This window comes from Petaurus breviceps, unplaced genomic scaffold (genome assembly GCF_028583685.1).
Source record: "Petaurus breviceps papuanus isolate PSGF00001 unplaced genomic scaffold, PetGlider_PUasm1.0 128, whole genome shotgun sequence".
NCBI lineage: Eukaryota > Metazoa > Chordata > Mammalia > Diprotodontia > Petauridae > Petaurus > Petaurus breviceps.
In genome coordinates, this window is record NW_027185664.1 from 9,369,525 (window position 1) to 9,386,741 (window position 17,217).

At 37.1% G+C, this 17,217-nt stretch overlaps 1 protein-coding gene across 14 annotated transcripts in view; it reads left to right on the plus strand.

Annotated features, from left to right (window-relative positions):
* Window positions 1–17,217, plus strand: part of LOC138171996 (transcription factor 4) — a 450,737-nt gene that overhangs the window by 422,607 nt on the left and 10,913 nt on the right. For 11 of the 14 annotated variants that reach the window (XM_069101609.1, XM_069101630.1, XM_069101620.1 and 8 more), the window contains 2 exons: window positions 13,452–13,587; window positions 15,338–15,500. In XM_069101609.1, coding sequence (XP_068957710.1) covers window positions 13,452–13,587; window positions 15,338–15,500 — 299 coding nt within the window. The remainder of the gene's footprint in view (window positions 1–13,451; window positions 13,588–15,337; window positions 15,501–17,217) is intronic. The other 3 variants (XM_069101625.1, XM_069101672.1, XM_069101661.1) reach the window with 1 other exon arrangement.

Consider the following 17,217-nt stretch of genomic DNA (forward strand, 5'->3'; position numbering starts at 1 on the left):
AAAGCATGATTATTTGTTGGTGCTTTTAAAAAAAATGTTTTTACACAGAAAATAAAGGATTCTGTTTTAAATGGTAGTAAAGAGATGATTTGATTATGCTGATCGGAGCACACCATTCAGCACTGTATATAATTTTAAAGAGTCTTCTTTCATAACACATCAACACCATCAGTTGGCCTGCATGTCTCATATGAGAGCCCACAGGAAGAGAGAATTCTCTTGTATATATTTTTTACATCTAAATTGAATTAACTCATGGAATTTTCCACCCTTAGGAATTAAAGTAGCAGCTCATGAAGTAATTCAGTTATGTCATTCATACCAAAACAGAAAATAGTGAAGCAACTTGGCACTATTTAAAAGGCAAGATTTGGCTTTTGCTGTTTTATATTTGTCAAAATCTGCGGCTGTTGTGTTATTTTAGTTTTTATTGTGGCTGTAAATTTCTAAATCAAAAGTATTTTAATTACTTAGAAAACAGGAGTGTAAAATAGGACCATAATAAGGGAATAGTTCAGGCAAAGTGGCTTTATAGGAATGAAAACTTAGCTTCAACATTGCATTTTATATAACTTTTAGAGTTTTACCTAATTGGTTGACATTCACAGTTGCTCATAATTATAGTTTCCACCATATCCATAAATCATCTTAGAACTATAAAGTTGAGTTTAACCAAAAGATCTGTCAAATATTATTCAGAATGACACCCTTTGGAAAGTATTGTCCTGATACAATGGCCACATTCATTTTAAAGCAGTTAATTGGGCATATTGTTAAAACCATGGTGTTGGGTTTCCAAGTTTTAATTTAGCGTTTGCATTCTCCCTTCCTTCTACACATGGACGGATCTATTGTGAAGCTGAAAGTGTGTGAAAGTTATTGGAGAATAGTAGTCTCTGGGTAATGTTTCTGTACACTGCCCAGATTATCTCCACCCCCCCCCCCCAGTCTAGATGGGAAACAGCTGGCTTTTGTTTAAAAAGCTGTTTTGTGAAATGTCTGAATCTTGAGGTGTAGAACTGAGGTCACTGTTAAAGCAGGTGCTTGGGAACAAGTGAGAAAAGAACTGAGGCTGACATGACTCTATAATCTTGTATAGGATACTTCTTATGGGGGTGGGGCAGAATCTTGAATTTTGTTGAATTATTTACTAAACTCCATTTTACTGAGAAAGTGAAGAAAGTTAATATTATGAAAGAATAATACATTAGGAATCTAAGAAGTTAGTGCTTCATGAATGTATAACACAGTATGGATTATTATAGAATGGCTCTTACACTAACAAGAAAAACATCAAAAACCGGGGTTCATCACCATTTTCTCCTATAGTGATATATCTGAACCTAGAAAAAGAAGTTGTAGGTTTGGATTTCAGCTCTGTTTACTAGCTGTGTGGTCTTACACGTGTTATCTAATTTGCCTGAGCCTCAAATCTCCTCTTTTGTAAAATGGGGATATATTTTATACTACCTTCCTCATGGGTTACCATATGAGTGAACATAAATAAAACTAGCCCCTTAATTGCTTCAAAACAGTGAAGCATTATATAAACTTGACCTGTTGTCCTATGGCAGATTATAATCATTTCAGTTTCCTTTCAATACACACCAGAATTGAAAGAACGCTGTTTTTAGTAGCCTTGAGACAGTGATTCCATCTTTAGAAATGATGATGGAACCCAAGAGAAAGGGATAAAAGTGAACTGACATGATCAACACCAGAATTACTTTATAAAAGCAAAGAAAGAAACATGTGGAATCACTAAAGTCTTATGCACATCAGGTATCTACCAGCCTGAAGATGAAAGGAAACACATCTCCTTCTCTTGGAGCTGTACATTATTAGCAGCTGTTTATCCAGTCGGGAATAGAGATTAACATTGTAATTTTTGCAGAACAAGAATAAAATTTGTTTGGGAAGTTGGCTCTTCATATCAAGTTGATATGGACTGCCAAATAAAACTTCCTTTTGCAGAGCTCATGTGTTAGAGTTGAGCAATGTTATGATTCCCTGAGAAACTCTGGATTACTAAGTCTGTCTCTATTAAATGAAATAGAAAAAGTTCAGAGAAATGGGTGAAATTATGCCATTGTGGCATTCGGCTGTGTAGGACTTAGCATGAAGCAAGCTGCTCTGTGGATCCAGTATCAGTGCTTCAGCTTGACTTTAGACGTGGCATTCTTTTTTTTTTTCTTTCTTTCTCTGAACCTCATCTTTACCACTTTCAAGCCTACTTAAATGGATTTTGCATATGACCACTGCTTGCAAAATGCCTTTTCATGAGGTATTTGGAAGGCTGCTTAATACTCTGTGGTGCTTTCTTCTCTAAAAACTGTTGAACTTTGCTATTTTTTTTCTGATTTAATGCTACTCTTAATGTCTTTTTTTTTTATTAAATCCTTTCTTTTGCTTTTGATCTTATTTATAGCTGAGCCACTGGTCATATGGAAGCTATTATTGTATAGCATGGAGATGAAAGACTTCATTGCAGTTAAATTAGAGTGAATCATTTGGACCAATAATACACACATACAGAGAGATACCATTTGTGTCAAAATACCCTCTGTTGTTCCTTTTGTAACATAGCAGTTGAGGTTTATAAGCGCTTTACACAAATCTGCTTTCCGTCAGAACTATGCATTTGGACAATACTGAACACATGTTAACATGCAGTACCTTACTGCCAGCTTGCTACATGTAGACCATGTCTATACAGTACCAAGTACTCACATAAAAAGTGTATACTTCAGTTACCTATCAGTGTCAGATATCAGGATACTTGGGAGATACTAGAATTAAGAGGCTAGGATGTTTTTTTTTCTTCAATTTTTGTCATTTTAAAGGAAAGAAGCATTGTTCTGTATTTAACAAAATTAGAAATAGTTTTTTTACTTCATAAATACAATCTCGAGACTAGAGAATAATTTTAGAGATGGAAGAACTTTGAATCTAGTTCAGCCAGCTCATTTTACAGATAAGGAAACTGAGGTCCAGAGGATTTAAGTGATTTGCCCAAAGTCACACAGATGCTTAGTTACAGAGTTGGGAATAGGAATTGACTCCCAGTTCATGACATTTTTTCCACTACTATATTCCATGCCTTGTTATGAGAAGTACTGTGGTTGTATTGTATAAAGCACTCTTAATTTAGAGCCAGCTGAGACCTAGATCCAATCAGTTCTTAGCTCCAGTGCTGTGAGACCCTGGGCCAAACTCTCTGAATTTCACTTTTTTTCATCTGAAGATAGAAATAGTATACTTGTACTTCCTACCTGTCATATGGTGATTCTGAGGAAAGAAATTCCTAGAGCATTATATGAATTTTTTTTCATAAGTCTTTTTATCAGTCATTTATGAAGGACCTAATTAGATGCTCTGCAGAGAAAACTCCAGTGACACTGGCCCTGCCTTGTCCCTATACTTGCAGCCTCTGATTTATTATTCCTCAGACGTTTTTTAATCTGGTTTATGACCTTATTACCCAACTGACCCTGCTCCCTCTCTTGTTACTGGCAATATCTTAGTTGACAAATCTGATAGTCTTTTATCAGAGAGATAAGACAGATCTTTCATGATCTCACTTCTACATGTAGTGCTATTGACTACAATCCCTCCTGGATATTCTCTATTCACTGGATTTTCAAGGTATTCTCTCTCCTCATTTTTTTCCTACCTGACTCAAGTCTCTGTCCTGGGCTTTCTCTTCTCACTCTCTCTATATATTCCTGCTCTCTCTGTTGGTGGCCTCATTAGCTCCTGTTGATTTAATTGCCATCTCTATGCAAATGACCCATATATTTATATATCCAGACTTAATTTCTCCCCTGAGGTTCAGTTCCACATCACTGTCTATTATACATTTCAAAGCGGATGTCTCAGAGACATCTCACATTCACTGTTCCATTATCTTTCCTCTACACTACCCTTATTCCAGATTTTCCTATTTCTGTCAAGGCCACTATCATTCTTCCAGATCTTATCCTCCTCTCCTCACTGTCTCTCACTCCACATATCCAATCAGTTGCCAAATCTCACTTCTTCCCATGTCATTCCCATTCCAACTTTTTACTCATATGGCCACCACATTTTGTTGAGGCTCTCACTACTTTACACTGAATATCACAACACCTCCCCATTGGTATCCTGATCAGAAGTCGTTCCCCACTCTAGACTACAGGTGTCATCCACACAGTTAATTTCCTTCAAAGGCAGATTTGACTGTGTCATGGCCCTACTCCACAAACTCCAGTGGTTCCTTATTGCCTCTAGGATCAAAACCTAGCCCCAGGTTATCTTTCCAACCTTTTATGTGCGTTATAAGGCCATACTGACCTTTCCTTTGTTTCCACACATATCACTTGATCTACCATCTCTAATACTTAGAATACACTCCCTCCTCATTTCTGCCATACAGAATCCCTGTCTTTCTTCAAGCATAGCTCAAGTACCAGCTTCTGAAGCCTTTTCCTAACCCTCTCAACCACGAGTGTGTTCCCCGTTTGTATTTATTCTCTTTTTTATCCTCTATGTGCTAATCTACATACATGTTATTTCTCTCCATAGAATGTAAGCTCCTTGAGAATGAATGAGTAAAGGCTTTATTAAACTCTTAATATGCTGAGCACCACAGATATAAATACAAAAGTGAGACAGACCCTACACTTGAGGGTCTTATGTCTAGGAGAATGGTGACCAAGGAATATGGTAGGGTTATGGGACTAGAGAAGAATGTGCCTGGGGTGAAGATGAGGACATTGGGTCCAAAGCAGGGCAGAGGTCATGGCTTTGGTCTTCCCCCACATGGTCTCTGGTGTTCCTGTTTGGAAGGGAGAGCAGTATCCATGGCATCAGTGTCAAGCAGGTACTGTCTCATTCTTTGTATTTCCATCCTCATCAGCTAGCCCAATACCCAGCACACATTAGGTGCTTAATAAATTATTGTTACTTTGGCTGTTGCTATTTGCTTTTAGCAATATCAAGTCACTTCTCAGAGCCCCAGGCAATTTTCTTAGTGTTATAAAAATAATCATTTACATCATGTTTTCTGGTTTACAAAGTACTTTCTTGACCACCATGCAAGTTATATCTGATCTTGCAGGATGGAAAGCAAGGCTCTGAGAGACCCAGATGAGTTGCCCACAGCCCCATGGCTTTGGGTGGCAAAGCCAGGATTCCAGTCCAGTTCTTTTTTACCTCTACACTCTGAAGCTTCTCTACAGATTCTGCTTTGTCATCTGGCACATATTGTTCAATTCTTCACACACATGATATTATAGTCTAGAGAGCAATAGTTGAATGCCATTACTTTTGAATATAACAGGACATATATACATCAGAGACAAGTAAGGGCGCTTGTGCAGTCAGCCTCTCTTGTAACTGTAAGGAATCAAATAAAAACCTAGATAACAAAACTGTTTAAATTAAAACCTTTTTGTAATGGGGACACCTTTAAATATGCCTTTCTCAGTTCTTTGATAATTTGTCTATAGTGTGTTTTGTTTAGGGGGGTTTTGAGCCATTAAGCGGAACAGTATAATAATTTTAATGTTAAACACCTCATCATCAGAAAAGCTACTCCTACTCTATGAACTTCGACATGGCTGCCTGTGAGCAGTAAAAGCAATGTCTATGTGACCACTCTTCTCTTTATAAGATGCACTTTTAAACTAAATGGTATTTTTCACATTTGAGAAAATAAGTTTGCTTTCCTTTGATATGACAGAGATACTGGCAAGATAATTGAAACTGAAATCTAACACTCTGCAACTGTCATGTATAATTGATATTTCATGGGGAGATTACAATTCAGACACCAAAACTGTTTTCTTTGTCAATGGGTGTCTAATTACAGGGAAAACCCATCAACTTTGTTCTGTGTTTGTTGTGAAACAAAAAACGGGGAAAGAAGAAAAATTAATTTCAAATGCCAGGATTTTCTTTTCTCCCTTATATTCCTGAAGTTGGGTTTTTTTTTCTTTTTTTCTTTCTTTTTTTTTAAAGGCCTTCATCAACAAGAGTGATTTGAGACCAGAGTCTACTTAAAAATATGAAAGCTCTGGATTTCTAAAGTGTCATCAAGGTGGTGCAATTTTAGAAGGATTGTGGTAGTATAAGAGTACCTTTGGTCTAAAAACCTGTTTTGAGACAGTTATCTCAGGAGATAACATTAACAAGGATTGAATAACTGCCAAATGAAATTTAATACATTTTCACATCTATGAAACAGGCCTCTTAAATACAAGTAGAATAATTACTCTCAGAATGCTTGCTGGAAACAAAAGGAATAAAAACAGTGAACATCTCTTTTGTCTTTGTTGTTTGTTTTTAGCTTAGAATAAGGACAAAGATATTTACTAGAGTGCTTTCCTTCATTCCCCGTGTAAAAATGGCCTTGCCATCCACTACCTAATTGAAACTTCATATCTTTTAAATCTGTTTATGTTGTGGGAGAAGCAGCAGCGATTGAATTCAGAGTTCTTGTTAGACTTCTTGGCCTTGACTCTGATATAGTGAATTTTAGGGTTTTTTCTCCACCATAAGGAAAATGGAGAGGCTGCCACTGTTAAGAGTTTGTGTTGCAGTGTTTGAAATGAAAGCTGTTGTCTCCTTTAAGAAGAAAGTCTCTCTGATCTCTTCTGAACAAATGGGAGTCTTTTAAAAGGCTTGGAAGCTTCTAATTAACTGACACAATGCTATCCATATTATTTCTTGAATTAGAATAACAGTATCACCTCTAATTCACAGCAAACATCAGACAAGTTACTTAGCCTGTTTGAGCCTCGGTTTCCTCATTTGTAAAATGAGGGAGTTAGATGATCTCTAAAGATCCCCTCAGACTCTGAAATCTTGGATTTTAAAGTTCTGTCAATGGCTCACAGATCTGGAGCTTGAAAGGTGAGAAGTCATTTGTTTCAAATCTTCTCATGTTGCAAAAGAGGAAACTAAGGTCCAAAGACTTTAAGTGATTTTCCCAAGCTCACATAAGCATCAGAAGTAGTATTTGAATCCAGATCCTCTGAATATAGGGCCTCTTTATCACGGAACATGGCCTGTTAGGTTATTTCAAACCCCAGTGTTCTGAGTTAATGAACCTTTATAGATGATTAAATTACTTCCAGTGAGTAATTTATACACTCAGACAATTGAAATAGGTGTATCAGTAATCCATATACAGTAAAACATAAAATAGGATGCCCCCTAGTCTTACATATCAGATACAAAAACCTAAATGAGATCACTGTATTTTGTTCAGTTGTTTCTAACTCTTTGTGACCCCATTTGGGGTTTTCTTGTCAAAAATACTAGAATGATTTGCAGTTTACTTCTCCAGTTCATTTTACACATGAGGAAACAGAGGCGTACAAGGTTAAGTGACTTGCTCAGGGTCACACAGCTAGCAAGTGTCTGAGGATAGATTTGAACTCAGGAAGATGAGTCTTCCTGACTCCCAAACCAGCCCTGCATGCATTATGGCACCAGCTAATTCCCCAATCACTGTATAATTCAAGAAAAAAAGAGAGTAAACATATCATAGGAATTTGTGATGCTCAGAAGTTAGTTCTGTTCACTATTTTTAAAATATGGAATATTTATCTAAAACTTTTCTTAAGGTGCCTTCTACAGAGGTTACCATGGATATTCATTATAGACCATTATTAATAAGTTTGAATATTTACGTGTGCTTAATTTTTAACTTGAAACTTCTAAGAATCTAGAAAGGGAGAAGGTAATAAAAAATGTCAGGGCTTTGAGGGAATGTGCATTTTTAAGGGATGGCTGCCTTGGTGCCACTTGACTCCCATTTGGAAGGAATGATGTAGGGGGTTGTTTTTGCCTGACTATGAAAGCTTTTACTCTGCTGTAGACCTGTTAAATCCAGGAGAGTTGGGGTGGGAAGGGAGGTTCTTGCCTTTGTCTGTAAAGATGACAACATTGATCACCTGCTTCATCAGTAGAACAAGCACTTTGGGTTGTCCTTCCAGAAATAGTCATAGATTTGTGCTGAGATGCCCACACTTTCTTTCCTGATCCCTCCAGTTATTGAAAGAACATTTTTTGCAAGACAAATGACAAGCATTAGGTCCAAGACTGGCTATGAAACAGAGTACAAGTTCATATGGGAAATTCTTCCATGGACACAGACAGAATGGAAGGATCTTCTTCAAAAATAATTCATATCAAAAGTAAAAAGAATATATTATTTTTCTCAGAGCCTTGGATTTCATTGGCATAATGGAAGGGTTTTTATAGGGACACATGGAAACAGATGGTTGTACTTCCAAGGGTTTGTACATATAATTTAGGTTCCTTCTGTATATTCTACCAGGTTACCAAAAAATCAGGAGTGTTTAACTGAAGATGTGGCATACTGCATAAGTGTATACAGAGGCAGGTAACTAATACCTTCCTCTGGAAAAGATTTGGTTATTACACAGATCGTTTCATTTGCCCCTTACAATGCGTAACTACAATAAAATCCTGCTCTATTATGATTAACTTCTACCCTAATATAAGATAGAATGTTCTCTGCAACTGCTGATTTCCAACCCTTCCTTGAAAACTTCCAGTAAACAAAATTCCACTGTACTAAAACAGAAAATGATTAATATTACAAAGTTAATAAATAGATAGTAGAAAATGCAGGGGGAAAGTAGAAACCAAAAATAGATTAGATCTTATCATTGTTTTAATGCCCCCATGCTTATCTTTCACCACAGAGAGATTCATATTGTAAAGTCATTGCACACAGAAAAGGCATAGAGCCAGAAGAAAATAGAAACTTAGGGAAGAGACATATATAACAAGAAAAAATCAAATAGAAGCAAAATGGTTCTTGAATTTTCATAAATAGTTGGAGTATGCAAATGTTGTCAAATTAAAGGGTTTGGAGGGCAGCTAGGTGGTGCAGTGGATAAAGAGCCAGGCCTGAAGTTAGGAAGACTTTTCTACCTGAGTTCAGATTTGGGCTCAGATACTTCCTAGATGGGTGACCCTGCATAAGTCACTTAACCCTATTTGCCTCAGTTCCTTATCTGTAAAATGAACTGGAGAAGGAGATGGCAAACTACTCCAGTATCCTTGCCAAGAAAACCCCAAATGGGGTCATAAAAAGTCAGGTACAACCAAACCACCACCACCACAACCACAACAATAACAATAAAAGTCAAGAAGATACTAAATAAGTTTTCCCCCTTGTGAATACTAAAGTGATCAGGAAAACTAAATTATTTAATATTTCAGTTGATTAATACTTAAGGGAAAGATGAAGCATTAACTTTGAATTGCATGAACAGATGCATTCCAAAAAGATTTGAAAGAGAATATTTCTACAGTAAAGGAATCGGGAGTTTCTTTCATCTAATCTGTGATTCATTTCAGTAACTTGGGGTTTTAATAGGCCTATGTGAACTTTAAGAAATTAGGTATACTATGAATACCTAATATATATGAAATTGCATGACATTGATTATGTAAGTGGTGGTTGAGAGACTTAAAGATCTAGCACTGAATATAACTGTAAATCCTCATATCATTAGCTTATATCTTAGATTAAATGAAAAACTATTGATACATTTTCTTTCAAAAGTACAAATGAATATTCCATCAAGAAAATGGTAAGATGGTTCACCAAGAGAATCTGAGTATTTGTCACTCTTCTATAGGAAAAGAATAGAAATATAGTAATGCATTTCTTTCTGTCATGTCAAACTATTGAAGAACCCTGAAACATTTAGCCTGAAAAAGTGAAGATTACAGAGAACATGATAGCTGTCTTCAAATATTTGAATGACTGTCATGTAGAAAAGGGATTAGACTAATTCTTTGTCACTACTAAAGACAAGATCCGTGCTTAGAAGTTACATGGAGTAAGGTTTCCTTTCAGTGAAAGGAAGAGTACTCATGCTGTTGTTAGAGTTATATTCACAAATAGACTAGGCAACATTGTGAGAAAACAGGATCCCCATGCTTCATGTGTTTGGGCAAAAGATATTATGGAAGGGTGGGAGATTGAACTTCATGACACACACACCCCAAGATCCTTCCCAACTGTAGTATTCTAATGCATTTTTTTAGTCTTTTGTATGTCTTAAGAGCCTTGCCAAGCTCAATGGTGACATCAGACTCTAATTGGATTATTTCATTTTGGTTTTGGTTTTTTTTTCTTGAGACTAGGTCTCCTTAATTAGTTCAGGCTGAAAGTAAAGCAGCCACTCATGGACCCCACTGCTGAGTGGCAAGGAAGTTTTGACCTGCTCTGTTTCTGACCTAGGTCAGTTCATCCCTCCTTAGACAGCCTTATCCCCCACTCCCAGGCTCCCTACTTCCAGGGACTTGCCATATTGACTTTGTTCCCACATGTACCCAATTGGCATTAGCCCTATTGTAGTTCAGAACTCCCAATCTCAAGTGATCCAGCAACCTTAGCCACCCCAGTACCAGAGACTAGCGCTAACAGCCACACTCAGCTAGGTGTTGATTATCGTAATAAAGGAGTAAATACTGTGTATAAGCTGAATGAAGTATATGTGATTAAAGGGCCAATGGAAGTCTATCACCAGTCTGCTTGTGTCTGAATTTCACACAGTTGGAGTTATTATTTGTGTTCATGGCATTGAATCCTTCAAACTGATGTCAAAGTGTAAATATGTTACCTGGAAGAGGTAGGATATCAGTGGGTAACAAAAGACAGAAAAAAAAAATAAGGGAAAGGGCGAGAGCGCTGGGTGCAAGAGAGTATCAGGTCTAGTTGGACTCCAGGGTGGGGGCTCTCCAGAACCAGCATAAAGACATTTCTTGGAAGGGAAACTCAGAGCAGAGAAACACAAACATCATCTATTTTGCAATTTCCTCAAGTCTAGTACTTGTTACCAAGTTTTATTGTAACAATATGGCATAGCATTTTAGGAATGACAAAGAATTCAAAGCCACAAAAGAAAATCTGGATTTAGAAGGAAAGAGCACCGACACAGGTGAAATTCTAATGAAATTCGTGCGTATTTTATTTTCTTAACATTTACCAAAACAGAAGACAGTTAACAGTCATGTATACTGTTATTAGTCCAAAAACATTATTAAGTTTTTCCCAACTGTCTCAAAACAAGCCATTGAGATTTTATAAATAACAAACTAGTCATTTTTTGCCTGCAGAGAGTAGTGTTAAGGACTTTTTTTTTTTTAAATGGCACTGTACTATGAAAATGCTTATCATAGTAGATTAAGAGCTCTCACAATATGTTTTATTTAGCATTAGGGTTAGACCTCAAGTTAGTAGACTGTTAGAACACTGGTCTTGGAGATATTGAATCGTATAATCTCAGAGTTGGAAGAGAGCCCAGAGACTATCTAATTCAGCCTGTCCCTGACCAAGAATCCCCTCCACAGAATCTGCAAAAGTGTGTTTCCAGCTATAATATAAAGATTTCAAATGAAAGGAAATGCACTATTCCATAGGGCCACCCATTCCACTTTTGGACTATCGTTGTTAGACACTGAACCCAGTGGTCTAGTCATGTTCTGAGACCAGAGAAGAGAATAGCAGAACTCTTATGTACTTCCTTCACTCTAGATATTTTTCTTCTCAAAGCCTAGGATTTTGATATCATGGCATACATACTGTTTGGTATCCGCTAAAATCTCCAGATCTTTTTGAAAGAATTGTTGTCTTCATCTTCTTCATGTTCCACTGTAGTTTTGGGTTTTTTTTAACCTAACTATAGAAATCAGAAGACCTAGAAATGTAAAGACAGAAGGAATTGATTTAGTTCCTGACACCAGTTACCGCCGAGTTATGTGACCTTTGGCAAGTCACTTAATTTTTCTGCTTCTTTATCTATAAAATGGAATGAATATTGCATGTTATTGTTTACCTCACAGCATTGTTGTGAGGAAAACACTTTGTAAAGTGCCATTTAAAATGTGTTTTATTTTTAAGGGTGGCAACTTACACTTAAAAATACTCAAGAAACACTTTTCTTTATAGCTAGTCTCTGGATTTACCAAATCAGGTCACCTGAAAAGCTATGTTCCTTAGGTTACAAAATGAACCAAAATATATTTAGTTTAATCAGAATGAGCTATATGATTCTCCCAAAACTTTCTAGTTGATTTATTTTGTATCCATAAAAAAAGCCAACACTTCATGGGGGCGGGGAGGGATTCTCTTTTTGCTATTCTAAATATTTAAAAATATTTATTGTTTGTCTTTTTGTAATTATCTTGGTCAGATTTGGTTGTTTTTCCCTTTGGGAAAAAAATAATTCATTTAATTTATTGGTCTCAAATGAGTGATGACAGTTTTGCTTTATTGCTTTGTATCTTTTCTTAGAAAGATAGTGTTCTCTTTCTTTGGTGATACTGATACATGGAAAATAGCTTTAGAGATAGGAATTTCACTTTCATATCTTTAAGCTCATTATCCCACTCCTACATCTGCCTTTATATATCAATTAAGCAAGAGATTTTTTTTTTTAATTCATAGTAGAAAGTCTAGCTTTCAAGTCAAAGATGTTCCTCAAGGTATATCATGTCTGCTTGGGTTGCATTTAGGCATTTACTAGTCCCACAGTCACCACATGCCAAGAGGACCTGCACCCAGTAGTGTGTGACTATACCTGACAAATGTTTTGAGAGCCCATTTTCCTCTTTGTGCATTCCTTTCTGGAGCCATAAGAAACATTAGCTTATCTGTCATATGATGCCTTTCTGAGCCTAGAATGGTGAAAATAATGAAAGGATCTCCAGCGTGCTTGCCTGGCAATGATGGCATGACTGGTGTGTTTAATAAAACCTTTATTGGTACATTTTCCGGTGTGGTGGCATTGGCAGAAATGGTCCCCCTTTGGATTTGGAGCTAGGCAGCTGATGAAATACAGTAAACATTAATTTGGAATGGGCTGCCAGTTTTGGAAAGCCAGGTGACATTTTATTATATTTGTACTGAACAGGGGCTGTGCCGCATACTGCTGTAGCTTCCGCTGTCAGAGGCTTAGCTGGCATTATGGAAAAAAAAATGGCAGGCCTGAGAATCTTATCCCCTGAAATGAAAGTCGAATGCCAAATTGAAATTCCTACAGGATTTCCGATAGCAATGGGGGAATTGAGAAGCCCACAATTAAGCATATGGGCATTAAGATAATTGTCAGATCTGTTGGCGGACATGATAGAAGACAGATGGGTACGAATCAGTGCGCTCCACTGCAGCACCCTGGGAGACAATTTGACGTTTTACCTGCCTGAGCTACCCTGCCATATTTGTCACTAAATGTGCGGCACAGCATCTTACTGAGTGTTAAGTGTTTTTTTGCCCGATAGTATAGGTAGATGTGTGGGACTCTGGTGCCCTCTAGTGAAAAGCCATCGAGAGCAATGTTAAATGCTGGGTCTCCTTCATACTGATGTTTGGCTATCTCAAGAACTTCCCGCTAAACTGTGTCGTTTCTTGCTTTTTTTAGGTTGGTGCCCATCGCGAAGATGGTGTGGCTCTAAGAGGCAGCCATTCTCTTGTGCCAAACCAGGTTCCAGTCCCACAACTCCCAGTTCAGTCGGCCACTTCCCCTGACTTGAACCCACCCCAAGATCCATACAGGGGTGAGTCTACCACAGAAGTGTTCTTCTGATCTGTATGCTTCACCTGTTCCCATGTTAGGTTAGGAACTGAAATTTGAAATTTGCATACTGGGTATTAATTTCTAGATTAAAAACTGGCACAATACCAAAGGTCAAGTTCAGCATGATAAAGTAAAATGAAAAAGCAGCCATTTAGAACCTGTTCTTTATAAGTTCCATTTCTCCAAAAACTTTTTTCAAAAGTTCTTTAGGACTCTGGTTTCATTTGAGTGGGGAATGAGACATCAGATTGATGACAGTAAAGTTTATTTTAGTTATTTACACATTTTTTACTCAGTGAATAAAATTACTATTCCGACCAGTTAATGTGGTTAGATGTAACATGAATATAATGCTTCCTAAAAGAAAGGGAGGAAGGATTTTTTTAATTGAAGGAAATTTAGAAAGAAATAAAATTGGCTGTATAAAGCAGAGATTGTCAGATTAGTTCTTTGGTAGGGAGAAATCCAGCATGATTACATACCTCCTCTGATAGACAGGAGGTTTCATAACATCTGTGCATAGACACCCAAGACCATTTATTGTCTACAACTTATTTCAGGGCTGGAAATTTTCTTTTTTTCCAAGAAGACCTCTAGCTTATCCCTCTGCCTCTTTTTTTTTAACTTTTTTATTTTTTTGCTTTTTGGAGGGCAATTGGGGTAAAGTGACTTGCCCAAGAAGATGTCTAGCTTATCCCTCTGCCTCTTTTTTTTAACTTTTTTATTTTTTTGCTTTTTGGAGGGCAATTGGGGTTAAGTGACTTACACGGCTAGTTTTTGTGTTAAGTGTCTGTGGCCAGATTTGAACTCAGGTCCTCCTGACTTGAGGGCCACTGCTCTATTCACTGCGCCACCTAGCTGCCCCTTCCCTCTGCCTCTTAAGTCATCACAGATGATGAGTTTTACAAAAGGAAACAAATTCTTAGATCAAAATAGCTTCTATAATAATTGTTAGCGCCAATTTTTAAAAATTTGTGCCATGTCATATCCCAGATTTTCTTCAGATGTGTTTGTCAAAACTGAACAAATTTGAGGATGTTAAGAACCCAACTTTCTGGGCTCATAGAAGCATTTACAATTCAACTCTATCAAATCACTGATACTTGATGGTAGAAGTTACTTGGATCCTATAGTTATTCCCCAATTGTAACCATGACCATCTATGATTAAAACAAAAATGTGTAACTGACTTCCTAACATACATATCTCTTTTAGTCCCTAATTATTCTTTGAGTGAGAAGGAAGCCTAATTCAGTAATATCATTATGGTATCTTTTGAAGTCTTACTGACTGAATGTATTTATTTTATGCCACGGGAATAATATTTTAAGGATTTTTTTCTATTAAATCATGCACATGGAAAAACTCAATATAATGGCTGATATTTACTTGGGTTCTTAATCAGAACATTGAGGTATGTGATTTTCATGATTATGATTTTCATTGCAATTAAGTTGATGTTTTGTAGACAGTGAAATTACCATCTACTCCAAAAGATTGCAAAATAGAATTTAACCTCAGAGCCCATGCAATATGAAAACTGGTTTCAGCAGGTGCATTTTGGAAACTTCCCCAGTTAGCATAAAAGATTGACAGTCTGAGCACGAGGGTCAGAGTTCAGCCTTCCTCATTGTCTAGCTGGCAGCCCCACAATAAGTAACGTACACGTCCGTGCATTTTGTCTTTGGTCTAAACATTGGCAATAGTAACACAGCCTTTTTTCCCTCTAGGCATGCCAGCTGGATTGCAGGGGCAGAGTGTGTCCTCAGGTAGCTCTGAGATCAAATCTGATGATGAGGGAGATGAAAACCTACAAGACACGAAATCTTCTGAGGACAAGAAGTTAGAGGACGACAAGAAGGATATCAAATCAATTACTAGGTCAAGATCTAGGTAACAGTATATGATACTGTCGCTTCATTTAATTCCTTTATTGGACTTTGATGAAGTGAACAGAACAAGGAAGAAACTCTTCCGTTTTTTCCTAGCAGGTAAATCCACAGCTGAAAAGCCCTATTCTAGAAGTACTGATAGTATCGTTTCAGATACCGGTACTCTAGTAATGCCTAAAATCCTCTTAGGATCATCAATTTTGGCACTAAGAAAATTATGTATGATAAAAAATAATCATTGAAATACTACCCTTTTAAATCTATGCTTATTTGTAAATTGGATGCAAAATGTTATTCTTTTTAAAGTGTTTCTAAAAAAATCAAAATTGCAAAACAATATAAAATGCTAGTCCAGTATATTGGTACACTGTACTCTTTTCTCTTACCCTTACATCTGGATACTCACTTTATCCCAGTTTTAATAGCATGGGTACCCTTAATTTTATGGTGACAAATTGAGCCATAGTTCAGAATAACATGTAAATTGTTAACGTTCTTCTTTTTCAGTGCCTATATAGATAGAAGGTATGATATATAATTGTATTCACCTCCTAATAACTGCTGTTGTCAGGTTTGTTTTTAATGCCCAACATAGTTAACGTCCTGATTTATCTTGAATTTTTACTTCCCTCTGACAGTGATGAGTTTCTGCTGCTGCTGCTCCTATTCCCGATCTTTTAGCTCCCCTTAACAAGTTTCATTTCCACAGGGAAGCCTAATTGATCTTTCACATTTATAGAGGACTTTCAGGTTTACAAAGTACTTCCCTCACGATGACCCTGCCAAGTGAGGTTAAGTGATTTGGTCCAGTCATGCCCCTAGTAAACATCAGAGCATGGACCTGATATTCTTCTGCCCCCAGGTCTAGGGTTTATATCTACTGGTCCTTCAACTCTACCAAGACTGACTCTATTTACTTTTAAAGAAACAATGATTATATCCAGGTGTCTTTCAACAAACAAGAACAGACTTTGATGGTATCTTTATCTAAAGATTTCCTTAGACAAAGAACTTCAGTTCAGCCAGGAAGTCACTGTGGCTGTGAGGTCTTTGGTCTCTTGCCATCTTGTCCCCTGATGAAGTCAAGGCACCTAGAGAGAATAGCTTAGGTGCTGTCTGCTGCTGGTTAGTCCATTTCATTAGTGCACCAGACTAATAAGAACAGCATCTTCGTTTCACTGACCATGGATTTTCAGTTGTTATCCACTCAGACTACAGACTGTATCCTGAATTTCAGTCAGACACTTCACAAGAAGGCAACCAATTTAGAAATCTTGGAAGGATTCATTCATGCAAATCCATTACCAGGAAGGCAAAAACTTTTCAGATTACATGCCAGACTTCCTGGGTTAGGAGAGTTATTTTAGTAATGCATAGTACATTCCGTAAGTATTGGCCTTTAAGTTTGAAGATAACATCGTCGAGATTGTTTGTATGTGTGGATGGTTTATTTATCTGAAAGAAAAAAAACTGATGCATTTCTAGACAACTCTTCTACACAATGAGTGGTTATTTGTTCAATAATGTAGTCCCTGTTAGTCTACCCTATTGTCAGTACCTAGGAGACAGCAAGCACATTAACCAATGGGCTGCTGCCATCATACTAAAGTTAATTAAGCTACTCCCCATCAAAGGAATATATGCCCATTCCCATGGCCAAAGAGGGAAAGACACACACACGCAGCACAGAAGGGTGACCCTGATCCTGAGACAGTTGT